Raw genomic sequence first — 13,635 nt, 5'->3', positions numbered from 1 at the left:
TTAATTTTTTTAATATTATTATAATGTGGAGAATTTATAATTTGTCAGGGTCATCCATTCATCATCATCATCTGAAAAGTATATTACAACAAGAATTCAAGCTGAGACCTGAGTGAATGCTGCATTTTCAATTTGAACCCCAACACTTGTTTACAATAGGAGTCTTTTTCGAAAAAAATAGCCTTCTCTGTTCGGTATTGACTCTCCATTCGGAAAGATAAATCACTTGGTGAGGTTGTTGCATCGTTGTCTTATCATCATCAACACGACCATCAAGAATGAACACTCAAAGTACTACCATCCCATCATCATCATCAGATGATACTACGACTAGTGGTAGTAGTAGTAATACCAACACTCCACCATCCACTCCATCTACTCCAACCTCTTCGTCCTTCGCTTCTCTCTCGGACACTTTCAAAAGGCTTATCAAGTCCAAAGAAACAACAACCTTGCTTGATCTCATTCATTTTATTGAACACAATCATCAATTGAATACTCTCTTGGAAACCAATTCTATTCATATGAATGAACAACAAATTGATACCATCAAATTAAATGTTTTGAAAAGAATGATTCATCTATTGAACGTTCATTACGTGAATTATTATTATAAGAATTATAATATCAGTGGAGTGAATACTAACAACACGACTATTAGCAGTGGTCATCTTCATGCTCATGTCAACAGAGAGTTTGTGTATTTATTCAAATCGACGATGAGAGTCTTGAATAGACATTTCCTTCCTTTGACTCGAGAAGCAGCAACAATCAATGCCACTGAGACCTCTGCTACCAACACCACTACTACTACTACTACTACTACGGAGGCTACTATGAGTGATGATAGTCATCATCAGAAGAGAACACACTCCATGACTCTCATTCCTTCTCAAAAATTTACTCAACTCATTGTTCATGACCTTCTCAAATACTATGAACAACATGACTTGTTGAACGAATATGTATTGACACTTCTCTTGTTGAGGTCCTATACTCCATTATGGTCAACCGATAGTTCACAAGATGCTTCCTCAATTTTTTACTCATCATTCACTCAAGTCTTGATGAATACTACCAAAGCCAATGTTAAAATTCAAATCACTAATGATGCTTGGTATGCCATTTTCAAACAAATTCACACACACAATAAGCAATATTTATTTGGTCTTGTAGATACTTTGGAGAGAGCATTCAAGAGAAGTAAACAAACCATGGGACCAATCATTGCTCAAATCTACAATGTGTGTTGTAATGATCCTGAAATGGTAAAGAGTCAAGTATTGAATAACATTTTGTTAGAAATGTTAAAATTGAAGAATGAAGTTGTGCTCGTTGAGAGTGGTATTTCTATGGTCATTTCACAAACATTGAAATCTACATGTGACAATAACGATCAATTAGTAATTAAGAGAAGTGAAGTTCAATTGTTGGATACAAAGATCAAACAAGCAATGTTTGAAAGAATTTATTTTCAATTAATGCTATTGAATAAGAACATTGATCAAAAACATTCAATGATCAATTTGAAGACATCTATTTCCATATTTGATAAAACCTTCAACCAAATTGGTACAGGGTTAAAATCTGAAAAGAATATTCAAGAATTGGTATCCTTTTTATTTGACTATTTGAATACCACACCTGCAATGACTGAAAATTGTCAATCTCTCATTCATGTCACTAACATTTTGAGTGAACTATTTACAGACTTTAATATCAAACAAATTGGAGATGTTACCTATTTGAATTCGAATCAACACATTTTGACAACATTCCAAAAGATATTCAAATTAGAAGGAGATGAAATTGTTGAAGTGAAGAAGACTCTCCTTTCATTCATTTCCACTGTTTGTGTGGAATTGTTGAATTCAGACATGCCATCACCAAACATTGAAACTTTTTGTTTGGATGTCATTACACTCTCTGAAAAGAAGAAATCACTTCGATCTCTTGCTCTCTATTGCTTTGCTTTACTTACAGATGGTGTTTTGATTTTGAATAAGGAAAGTATTGTCAAATCATTGCAACAAAATTTAAAGAAGATTCTTTCGTTCCTCTTTACAAAGGAAACACTCGAATATTTAACACAACCTAAAGACTATCATGCACTTGCACATGTTGTCAAGAATGTATTGTTTGCAACTCAACATGGAGATTACTTTGTTAGACTTTCCAAAATGATTTCATCATCACTCTCGAATGCAATCAAAAGTGATTTGTATTACATGTGTTGTGTTGCATTGAGTAATGCTATGGATCATCATCATCCTCAACGAATGTTAGCTGAACATATTCTCAATCAATATTCTCCATTGGATTCGAATCACAATTTAATGGAACAAATTTTGATGGAAGGATTCTATGGAAGGTTATTGATTGAGTTAGAAGATCAAATGACCATTCAACAACAACAACGACTACGACACGAATTAGAAGATCAAGATACTCATCATCGACCATCTTCCATCTATACTCATAGCTCTTTGAAATTTGCCATTGATACATTGAGAGATTGCTTTATTAAGAAACATTTCAAAATTGAAAAGGAGAATCTCTACAAGTTATTTATCATGATGAATCATCCAGCCATTGTTGAAAATCCTCATGCGATGGTTCACAATGAGCGATACAAGACGTTATTGTTGAGTCCATTGACACGAGTCATGGTGGTGAGTGGATCAATGAGTAGCAACAATGACATTCAACATGAACATCACATTGACAATCTTGCAGAATATTTAATCAATGAAATTGATGGTGAGAACAGTAACACTAGATCTCATATGCGAACAGCCATTGCATATTCATTGATTTCATTGTTGCTATGGAAGCATGCTAAATTTAGTCACAAGATTTTTGAAATTATTGCAAAACGATTAACACCACATGTTCACTATTTGTTTGAAAGTAATGAATTTGATAGCACAGATTTTATTATTTTCAATAGAAAATCAGAAGAACCTTATCATGACTTGGATAGTGAAGTGAACAAACATCCAATTTATAGACAAGGATCATCAAGTACTGAACTTTTAACTGAAAAACAACTTGTGAAATACTATCGATATCATTTGACTGATAAGGAATGGGAAGTTATTCAAAATAAGGAAAAGACAATCAAGAAGAATCTCCAAGAAAGTAGAAAACAATTTGTTAAAGAAACAATGATCAAGAAGGAAAATGCATTGAGACAAATCATTGAGAAACAAGTTCAAAAAATTGAATATTTACTTGACATTCTCTATCAAATGACTCAATTAACAGTTGGTGATAAGATGAGTGTGGATATTGTGACAAAAGGAGGAGCAAGTGATGATCAACAAGTAGAACAAATTGAAACTCATCATCAAACTCATTTCTTGAAATTCCCATGGTCTCTTGTTCTTTTCAAAGTGACTGATTTGATTGACAAGTATCAATACTTTGAAAAGTTATCTTGTCAAGCATTTACCATTTTGAAATGTGTGAATAGAAATACTTTAACTCATTTGGACTTTGCTTCTCAAAATATCAAAACTAGTACACAAAGAAAGAATACAATTTCGAATGAAGCACTTGCAGACATGTTGGCTGTGGCTACTTTCCGAATTAGGAATCGATTGCATGAGGTGATGTCCATTCCATTATTGAATCACGGTACAAGTAGTGGTGATGATGAGAATCATGATTCAGAGTCTGGCACAACTAGCAATACCACCACCACCACCAGCAGTAGTAGTAGTACTAGCAATACCACCAGCAGCAGTAGTAGTACTCTCAATCACCATTACGAACCAATCACTCGTTTCATTCCTGGTTTTGATAACAATTTACTCTTTGGAGATTATATCATTCACAAGATTCGTCTCCAATTTCCAAACATGTTAGAGGCTGAAGAATTTACAAGTGTTTTACCATTCCTTGAAGCCATGTTGAATCGACAATCAGTCATTTCCAAACCTGAGCATCGATTCGATACAAGTACACTCACCACATGTATGTCTATTTTGAGTGCACATGCTGGTAAAACTGATTTATCAAATATTACAAGAAATAAGGTTATGCAAATTTGTGTGAATGAAGTTTTACCTTTCATTCCACATTTGAACAAACAAGCATTCAATTCTATTATGGCCATGGCACCATATCTTGTTGATGAATTTTCACCTCTCATGACATCGATTATTTATTCAGAAATGGAGAATGTGAGATTGTGTTGTTTAAAGACATTGATTCAATATTTAACAAGAGGAGATTTGAAGAAATTAAGTCCTTCTCAATCACAAGATATCAAATTTACTTTATTCTATGCTCAATATGATACTTGTGAAGAAGCTAGTAAGATTGCAAAGAATGCCATTCATGAACGTAAATTATATTCCTATCACTCGAGTAGTGATGTGGATGATCTTGTTGAGAGATGTTTACCATTGATTTGTTGTGAAGAGGATGTTCCAAGTTCAACAGCATCGCTATCACTCACAACATCACTCACAACAGCATCGCCATCACTCACAAGTCACTCCATTCATCATCCTCCAACCTATTACAGTAGAAATAATTCATGTTTGGCTTTGACTGGTGCTCTCAAAGAATTAACTCAAAATGACAAGAATAAGAGAAATAATATCATTCATCACATTCTCATGAAATTAACAAAAGTATTTGAAGAGAAACAACAAAAGATTCAAAAAGAATCTGATTTTGATCCTCTCATTACCATTGCATGGCTCTTCCAAGAAATTTCACCATTCACCTATACCAAGAATGATCTCACCACACTCTTTGACTTTGTTGTACAAGTTGGTTTTAAACAATTAGAAACACGATTCGAAGAACAATATCAAACTCTATTAGATGAAATGGTCAATGTAGGATTAGCACTTGTCTATAATCATGGAAAGGAAAGCACGAGCGTCTTGATTGATTTATTTGAAAAGTATTTGAGTCAATTGCAAAAGACTTCCAATGACTTTGCTACAGCTACTGTTGTGGTATGGTATGGAAGTGTTGCCAAACATTTTGATACCTCCGCATCTTCAGTACCTAAAATTAAGAAGGCCATTGATCAATTGATTGATGCATTGAGTATTCCATCCAACTCGGTTCAAAAATCCATCAGTGAAGCACTCTCTCCTCTCATCGCCAGTATTTATCAAAAAGAGAAGGATTATATTTTCAACGAGTTGGTGAATAAGCGATTATTGTCATTTTTATTGTATGGCATCAAAGATGAGAAGAAGCCTCTTCAGAAGGGTCTTTCAAGTAACACCGCCCCCACTACCACCACCACCACTTATGGTATGAAACGAGGCTTTGCATGGGGTTTGGCGGGAGTCATGTACGGTTGCGGACTTCATGACACGTATCAATATGTCATCTCTCCTTTGAATCAATTCTTGTCGAGTAGTAAGGCTGATAAGAAGGGTAAAGAGGGATGTATGCTTGCCTTTGAATGTCTCTCTCATCGATTCTTGAATCTCTTTGAACCTTATATTGTTGAAGTCATGCCAAGTATTCTCAATCATGCATTGAGTGATCCATCGAAGGAAGTGAGAATGGCAGGTGAACAAGCAGTGAGTGTTATTCTTTCTCAATTAACACCCTATGGAGTGATTCAATTATTACCAACAGTCATACAACCAACATCTAATGACAATTGGAGACAAAAAGCAGCCAATATTCGATTATTGGGACATATGGCCTATTGTGCACCAAGACAACTCTCTGCCTATCTTCCAACAATTATCGGAATTTTGAAAGAAGCAGTCAATGAAACACATCCTGATATCATTGAAGCATCAAAGAGAAGTTTAGAAAGAGTTGGTGGAGCCAGTCGATCACCAGAGATTTCAAAACAAGTTCCACTCTTATTAGAAGCATTGACAAATCCAGAACAAAAGACCATTGATAAGGTTTTAGAATCACTTTTATTCACACGTTTCACACACTCGATTGATAGTGCTTCATTGGCACTCTTAATGCCAGTCTTGACTCGAGCACTCAATGAACGATACACGGATATCAAAAAGAAGGCCTGTCAAATCATTGGTTCCATCAGTGCGCTCATCATTGATCCTAAACGAGACTTATTCCCATATATGGAATCTTTGATTCCCATCCTTAAAAATATTTTAATGGATCCAAGTCCTCAAGTACGTGCCTCTTCAGCCAAAGCCATTGGTCAATTATGTAAATCTGTTGGTGAAGACAATGTATCGGGTGTCATGTCATGGCTTCATGAAAAGTTGAAACAACAAGGTTCAGAATATATTACAGAACGTTCAGGTGCAGCACAAGCTTTGTGTGAAATTATTGCAGCACAAGGTGTTTCTAGACTTCAAAAATCACTTCCATTCCTTCTTTCTCAAATTGAAGGAGATCAAGTGGAAGAAGGTTACATGCAAGTCTTTGTTTATTTGCCTGCATTGATGAAAGCACAATTTGAACCATTTTTAGAATTGTGTTTACCAAAAATTTTGAATGCACTTTCACATCCTAAAGAAAATATTCGAGAAACAGCATTACAAAGCTCACGTGTGATTGTTGAATTATTCACGGATAGTGCAATGAATATTCTTGTTCCTGCTCTACGTGAAGGATTAGAATCTGAAGAATGGAGAACTCGATACAATTGTTTGGTTTTATTAACTGATTTGTTAACTCGAATGACTGTTTTATATGGTAATAGTGAAGAAATGCAAAAAGTTGAAGAAAATCCAATTCAACTCAGTGTGGTTGAAAGAGTACTCTCCAGTGATATGGTTGCTCATGTCATTTCATTAACATTTATTGCATTGAGTGATATCAATTTGAAGAGTGTTGCTAACAAGTTATGGAAAGACATGGTTCCTAACACTCCAAGTACTCTAAAGAATTATTTACCACAAATTATTGAAAGTATGATCAAACATTTGAATATGAGTGAAGATCAAAGATTTATTGCTGGTAAAGCATTGGGTGAATTGGTATTGAAATTAGGTGAACGTGTGTTGAGTGAATTAATTCCCATGTTACAATCTCAATTATTAGATCCAGATTCAAATCCTGAAAAGAGACAAGGTGTTATTTTGGGTGTTACAGAATTGATGAGTGCTGCATCTGATAAACACTTGCAAGCCTATTCTTCTAAATTGATTGCCATTGTGAAGAGAGGTATTTGTGATCCAGATTCAAGTGTAAGAGATTCATCTTCAAATGCCTTTGATGTTTTGTGTAGTATTATGGGTGAACGATGTGTCAAGGACATTCTCTCTCAATTATTGAATGATTTAGAGAAGGCTGACAAACCACAAATTGTTGAAATTGCTTCTAATGGAATGCAACAATTGGTTCGAGTGAGACCACAACATGTATTACCAAAATTAATACCAGCCTTGTTACATACGGGTAGTTCTGCTGGTGCTACGAGTGGTGGTAGTTCTGGTAGTTCTGGTGCTAGTTCATCATTCTTACTCACAGATACTCAACTCTCCACATTGGGCAATGTTTGTGATAGTGTCTATGAATATGATCATATTGAAGAAATGAGTGAATTTATTTTACCAATGGTTGAAAAATTAATGAATCAATTAGCACAAAGTCCATACATTGAAAGTGTGACCAATGTGGATGAAGAATCTATTCTCATATTAAGAACCATTTCAAAAGTATTACAATGTTTAGATGTTATTGAAGGATATACCATCTTTGAATTGATTGGTAATCAATTTGCATCCAATGATGCCAAAATAAGAAGATCTGCATGTCTATTCATGCAAATGATCTTTAACAAGTTGTTGAATGAAGAGACCATTACAGAAGACTTCATTACTTATGGTCTATTACCAATCTATGAACATTTAATTACAGCATTTAATGATCCTGATGATGGAGTAGTTCAATGTGCATGGCATGCTGTTGAAAAGTTAATCAACAAGTGTCTCTCTAAAGAAGTTCATTACAATGATTTCATTCAACCTACAAGAGAATATATTCGTAAATTAACACAAGTCTCTAATATCACTGGTGAAATTATTCCAATTGATTTGCCTGCATTTAACAAGTTGACACGTGGAGTTGAACCAATTTTGAATTTATACATTCATGGTCTATTATTTGGAAAGACACCAGAAGCACGTGAAAACTCTGCATTGGGTATTGGAGATGTGATTCAAATGACTCAAGCCAAACAACTCTCACCCTATGTCATTAAAATTACAGGACCATTGATTCGTGTGGCTGGTGATCGATTCCCATGGCAAGTGAAAGCAGCCATTCTTCAAACTTGTTCTTCATTGATGGATAAGGGAAGTTTAATGTTGAAACCATTCCTTCCTCAATTACAAGCAACATTTATTAAGGGATTACAAGATTCTTCTGCATCTATTTTAAGAAAATATTCCGAACAGAGTATTCCAAAATTGATTGATTTGGGATGTCGTGTCGATGCATTGGTGAGTGCATTGAATGTTGCTTTGAAAGCAAATGCATTGGCTGGAAAGGGTGGAGGATCTGTGAATGATTTTGTCATTTCCATTACAAGAACTTTGAATCATATTTTATTACAAACTTGTGATCAACAAAAGACAAAAGGTGTTCCCTATGATCAATGTATGGATACATTGAGAAAGATATTGGGATTGAGTGATTCACAAGAATGTTTGAATAGTCTTCTCACCAAACAATCGATTCAACAAGATTCTGATCGTATTTTGGACATTTGTGCACAATGTTTGTCCATTTGTTGTCGAGGAATTTATTTACAATCGAATAAGAATGATCATAATTCTATTGTGATGGAATTTATGAGAGGAGTAATGGCACAGAATGATAATTTATATGTGACCTTTGTGGTCATGTCTCATTGGGCAGTCGATCCCATTCTCTCAGAATTTACATTGTCAGTGGTGAAAGAAAAGATTGAAAAGGCATCCAATGATCCAACCATTCAAAGTAAGGTTGCCATTTCACTCTCAAAGGCAGCCACAAGATTGATTATGCAAAATCTTTCTCATGTTTCATTATCCAATGACATGTTGAATGTGTTAAAGAATCAATTCGATAAGGCCTATCTCAATGCAACTGCTAATACCAATGCTCTTCGATATGAACTTGCCAAATGTATCAAGAAACTTGTCAAGGCTTATCGTGAAATGTGTTGTGATTATTCAAAAATGTTTGATTTTGTGGAGGTGTTAATGCAAGTGGGTATTAAGGACAAATTCCCACCAGCTAAATTGTGTAATGAGAGAACTCTCTTCTACATGTTAGGATTTGCTGATAATGATAGTAGTCGAGTCATTACTGAATATTGTTCACATAAGAAACTTTCAGCTAAGGAATCAAAGATGGTGGAAGATTTTGGAATCAAAGTATTGTCCAAGTTGAGTATGGAAGATTCAGATTTGGAGAGAGATGAAGATGAAGAGGAAAAGTATTATGAATAAATAATAGGAGGAGTAAAAGTAGTAGGAGTTGGTGGAGTTGTTATTAATAATTTTCATTAGTTGTTGTAATTTAAAGTACTTTCAAGTGTCGTGTACCACAGCTCACGTGGAGCGATGGATCCGCTCAAGAGATTTCTGGAATTTGGTTTTGATCTTTGATTTAATTGATACGTGGGATCAGCCTCAACAGGATAGATTGCGCTGATTAAATCGTTTCAAGTTATTCAAGTCGTACAGACGGAGTTTGTGACGGTGTTAAGGACTAATTGTCGTTCGTCGATGATTCTGATCAGAATCTGTTCGTCTTGATTGCAGGACTTTTAGGACGTTTCATAATAGGCGAGAGCAGACTCTCTTGTGAGACATTTTAAAAGAGAGAATGGCAACAATTAAAAAACAAATTCATCACGTTCAGCAATCAGCATTCAAAATGGCAACTGTCTCTTCTTACAACTATTACACCGATGTTTTCATTGCAGGAGGCACAGGCAATCTTGGTCAACACGCAACCAGAGCCTTTCTTAAACATCCTACAAAAGCATCAGTTCAAATTCTTGTTCGAAAGGAAAGTGCAGAAAAGGCACAAGAGCTCCAAGAATTGGGTGCCAAGTTGGTGTTTGGTGACCTTGCCACTCTTTCACATCAAGAACTTTGTGAAATGTTAAAAGGAGTTGAAGTGGTCGTTTGTATTCTTTCTGGAGAAGCTCGTTCCTTGCAACTCAAACTATTAAAAGCATCGGTAGAGAGTGGTGTCAAGAAATTCCTTCCATCGAGCTATGGAATCGATTACAATCGTTTGAATTATGGAGTGTCTGCTGTGTTAGACAGTGTCAAGAAAGTTGCGGATGAGGTCATTCAGAGTGGTTTGGAATATCTCAAATTCAGCATAAGTCTTTGTCTTGATGTTAGGGAACAACTCCTCATTGTCATATCTCTCTGCCTGTGCAATCTGGGAGAGTACAATCCATCTCAATTGTTTAATAAAAACTAAAAACATTTCTTGAGGTTTCAATTCTCTCTCAAGCATGGAATCAATATCTTGTTTCAAAGCAGAGATCGAAGAACCCATTTGCAACTTGACCTGTGGGCCATACAAGAGATGAGCAATTTCCTCAATAGTTTTCTCATCTCCTCGAACATGCACATCTCGATTCTTAATGTCCTTTCTGAGAGAGGCTTCAGCAATGAACCAACCAATATCTCCCAAATCAGTCATTGGTAAACGAATGTGAGCATCTCCAGTGTGAATGAGAGTGTTGGTCTACCTAATATTATGTTAATTAATTAATTGAATGGCTACGGCTATATCGCGATGAATGCACCTCTTCCCGTCCGATTTGAGAACTAAAGCATCGTCGAGCTGCATCAGTACTGAGGTTGGAGATAACTTGGGAACCTGCAGTGCTGTAGCCTTTTTAGTGCTTTTCATCGCGAATCAAAACAAATTCACACAACGAAATACAAGATAACGGATATGATTCATGTGACGAGTGAAAATACATCGTGGTTCATTACAGCGATGATGTATTTTCACTCGAACTCATTCGGAAAGACTTCAAAACATCATCTGGACTGAAAAAACTCGAACGATGAGAGAATATGGTTGTCATAGTTTTCTCCGTACCAACAGTATCTGAATTTGAAATCGAGAAATGATGAAGCAAATCAGCTAAGCATCTTGATGATGTTTGACTTCATTCTTCAAACAAGGATCAGGAAAGAGAAGAACCATTTCCGATTCGGAATGATGAAAAACCATGAACTTAATCATGTTGAATAGTGGTATTGTTATCATCAATAAAAATATATTAATTATTAAATTATTGTTGTTGTTGCTGATGTTGTAAAGCAGCTTGTTGTTTCATGGACATCATATATTGAATTCTTTCCAATGTTTCCTTTTGATCTTGAATCGTCTTGGCTAATTTTTCAGCGCTCTCCCTAACAAGCCTAATTCGTCTATCGAGTGTTTCTTGTGCAGCACTAATTGGTTTCTTCATAAAATAGCCAGTACCAACATCAATAAGAACAGCATCTGGATTTTTCAAAGTGCCCGGAACATAGAGTTGTTCCGTGAGTGGTACAAGAAGGGTTGTTTCTGTTTGTTTTTTCAATTGTTCCAAAGATGATTTGCTAGAAATATATCTATTGTGTGCTGCTCTCAAAGTTGATAAATAAGCTGTTAATTGATTAACTTCTTTGCTGATACGCTCTTGAAGTGATGCGAGTTGTGGAAGAGGTACTTGTGTCAAATCGACATAACCACCGCCCGATGCTGAAGAAGACATTTTTTTGAGGATTTGTGGCTTTTGTATGCGATGAGGGTGGACCCAGAGCAAGGGATTACTTTCTTTTGTAGTACATTAGTATGTATTCAATTCATCCACTTGTAGCATGTTGAATCAAGAGGTGCAATCATAACTTGCACTGCTTGACCTTCAGTGTGATTGGACAAAACCAAATTCCATTCATGTGTTTTTTTCTAAATCAGATCTGCTGATGGTTGCTCAAGTTCCTTTTATAAAAAATTCAAAAAACTTTAAATAATTTATTCCCTCTTGGAGTGAGACTCATGCTCGTTTTGAATTGAATCAGAAGAAAGAATGGTATTAAAAACATCACATATAATTGTCTTCTCAACAGTAACGCTTTTCCTGCTATTTTCTAACACATTTGTTTATACAGCCTTGAATAATGGTATTAGTATTGCTGGTTCGGATTCGTTGAATGATGTTCAACTTTATCCTCCCAACACCAATACCTCAGCTGCTCAAGCGGTAGGTATCACGTACGATATTCGTGGCGAGTTGTTGGACATCATCATCATCTATAATGAATTTTAATCATTGTGTTGTATACGAATTTTTGAATTTAATCAACCACCAATTTCACGAAACTAATCATCATATATGATGACCGAATTGATTCATTCATAGTATGCCACAAAAGGAGAATTTGCATTACTTTCGTATTACCTCTCTGTGCTTCAAGTCGTAGTTATCATCAATTCCGTTCTCATCGGATTATTATTGTTGTTAGCCTTTACATTGACTGCCATCCGATGCTTGGAAGATTACAAACCAGATTACGACCGCGTGCAAGATCCTCTATGGCTCAAAGGCTTCTCAATTACCAATTCAATGGTTTCATGTTTGTTGTGTCAATGCTTTGCCTTTGCTCGACCAAAGGGTAAGAGAATTACTCTATTCAATGAAGAACAATGGAGAAAGTGGCACAAACGAGATTTGGATCTTCAACGTGGTATTATTGAAGAGGAACATGCTGAACCAACACAAGACATGGAAAAGGATCAACACAAATAAACTTTATTCAAAGTATATACTTTTATATTAATTATTTAATTGAAATAATTATATATTTGAAGCAATCATTGGTTGGTTCATAAATAATATATTTGAAGAAACCACTTGATTCAGAAACCAAAAAACAATTATTGAAAAGCGCCACCTTCTTACAAGAAAAATGTCGAATAGTCTTCAGCATGCAAGTGGTCCTCCTATTCCTCCTCTTTCCGAATCGTCATCTTTGGCGAGTGATGAATCCAATCATAGTTTAATATCATCGTTGATATCAAAAATTAGAGGTGAGTTGAGAACATCATAATATTGTGGTGGTGGTGGTGGTGATCGTTATCATCTCCAAAGAAAAGTTTTCATCCACGAATCATGAGCTTGTGAGACATCTCATCATCCTTCATCACAACAAGGTGATTTATAGAGAAGATACAAATCAAGCGTCATGTGTTATTACATCTCCTGCTCTTCTTACAGATCAAATGTTCAATGAGAGTCATGTCACTCCATCATCATCATGGTTGCCTGTTGCCACTTCCCATTCGGAGCATGTCGAACAAGAACAACAACAATTTTGCTTGTCGAGTATTGAATGGAGTGATGGAACCAAGTTCATTATTACACAACGATTGTCACCTTCACAAAATACAATCATTGCAACCACTCTTCACCAAAGACAAAGTATGATTTTGTCTCAAATATTTTCGAATTGTTTTTTAGTATTGAGGTTTGAGCGAATGCATGGTGTGAGTATGAGTAAGGTCTTGCAAGATGCTGTTAGTTTCATTGGAGAAATGTTGGAATTGTGATTCAATTATCGATCATTGATGGAACAAGTGCAAAGAGGATTCTGCTGCCAAAGAAAAATATTTTTTAATCGAAACCACAAGCAAGAGCACAAAGAGAAGAAT

The 13,635-nt window shown here is 35.5% G+C and overlaps 5 protein-coding genes across 5 annotated transcripts; 4 read left to right on the top strand and 1 right to left on the bottom strand.

Moving 5' to 3' along the window:
* Positions 1–278: 278 nt before the first annotated feature.
* On the top strand, positions 279–9,410 carry FDP41_012907 (uncharacterized protein; the record flags this gene model as incomplete). Its single annotated transcript, XM_044703478.1, has 1 exon — positions 279–9,410. One exon carries the CDS (start codon positions 279–281, stop codon positions 9,408–9,410), a length of 9,132 nt encoding a protein of 3,043 aa, XP_044565832.1.
* A 430-nt stretch (positions 9,411–9,840) lies between these two features.
* FDP41_012906 (uncharacterized protein) lies at positions 9,841–10,401 on the top strand (the record flags this gene model as incomplete). Its single annotated transcript, XM_044703477.1, has 1 exon — positions 9,841–10,401. One exon carries the CDS (start codon positions 9,841–9,843, stop codon positions 10,399–10,401), a length of 561 nt encoding a protein of 186 aa, XP_044565831.1.
* Positions 10,402–11,230: 829 nt separating this feature from the next.
* FDP41_012905 (uncharacterized protein) lies at positions 11,231–11,698 on the bottom strand (the record flags this gene model as incomplete). The annotated part of the gene is made up of 1 exon (XM_044703476.1): positions 11,231–11,698. The coding sequence occupies one exon, from the start codon at positions 11,696–11,698 to the stop codon at positions 11,231–11,233; it is 468 nt and encodes a 155-aa protein (XP_044565830.1).
* Positions 11,699–12,013: 315 nt separating this feature from the next.
* Positions 12,014–12,733, top strand: FDP41_012904 (uncharacterized protein; the record flags this gene model as incomplete). The annotated part of the gene is made up of 2 exons (XM_044703475.1): positions 12,014–12,187; positions 12,347–12,733. 2 exons carry the CDS (start codon positions 12,014–12,016, stop codon positions 12,731–12,733), a joined length of 561 nt encoding a protein of 186 aa, XP_044565829.1.
* Positions 12,734–12,893: 160 nt separating this feature from the next.
* Positions 12,894–13,533, top strand: FDP41_012903 (uncharacterized protein; the record flags this gene model as incomplete). The annotated part of the gene is made up of 2 exons (XM_044703474.1): positions 12,894–13,014; positions 13,076–13,533. 2 exons carry the CDS (start codon positions 12,894–12,896, stop codon positions 13,531–13,533), a joined length of 579 nt encoding a protein of 192 aa, XP_044565828.1.
* Between the last annotated feature and the right edge of the window lie 102 nt (positions 13,534–13,635).

The sequence above is a fragment of the Naegleria fowleri genome, assembly GCF_008403515.1.
Source record: "Naegleria fowleri strain ATCC 30894 chromosome Unknown tig16, whole genome shotgun sequence".
NCBI classification, from domain to species: domain Eukaryota; phylum Heterolobosea; class Eutetramitea; order Acrasida; family Naegleriidae; genus Naegleria; species Naegleria fowleri.
The sequence above is the reverse complement of the archived record's forward strand: the minus strand, read 5'-3'. Positions and strand labels throughout refer to the sequence as shown.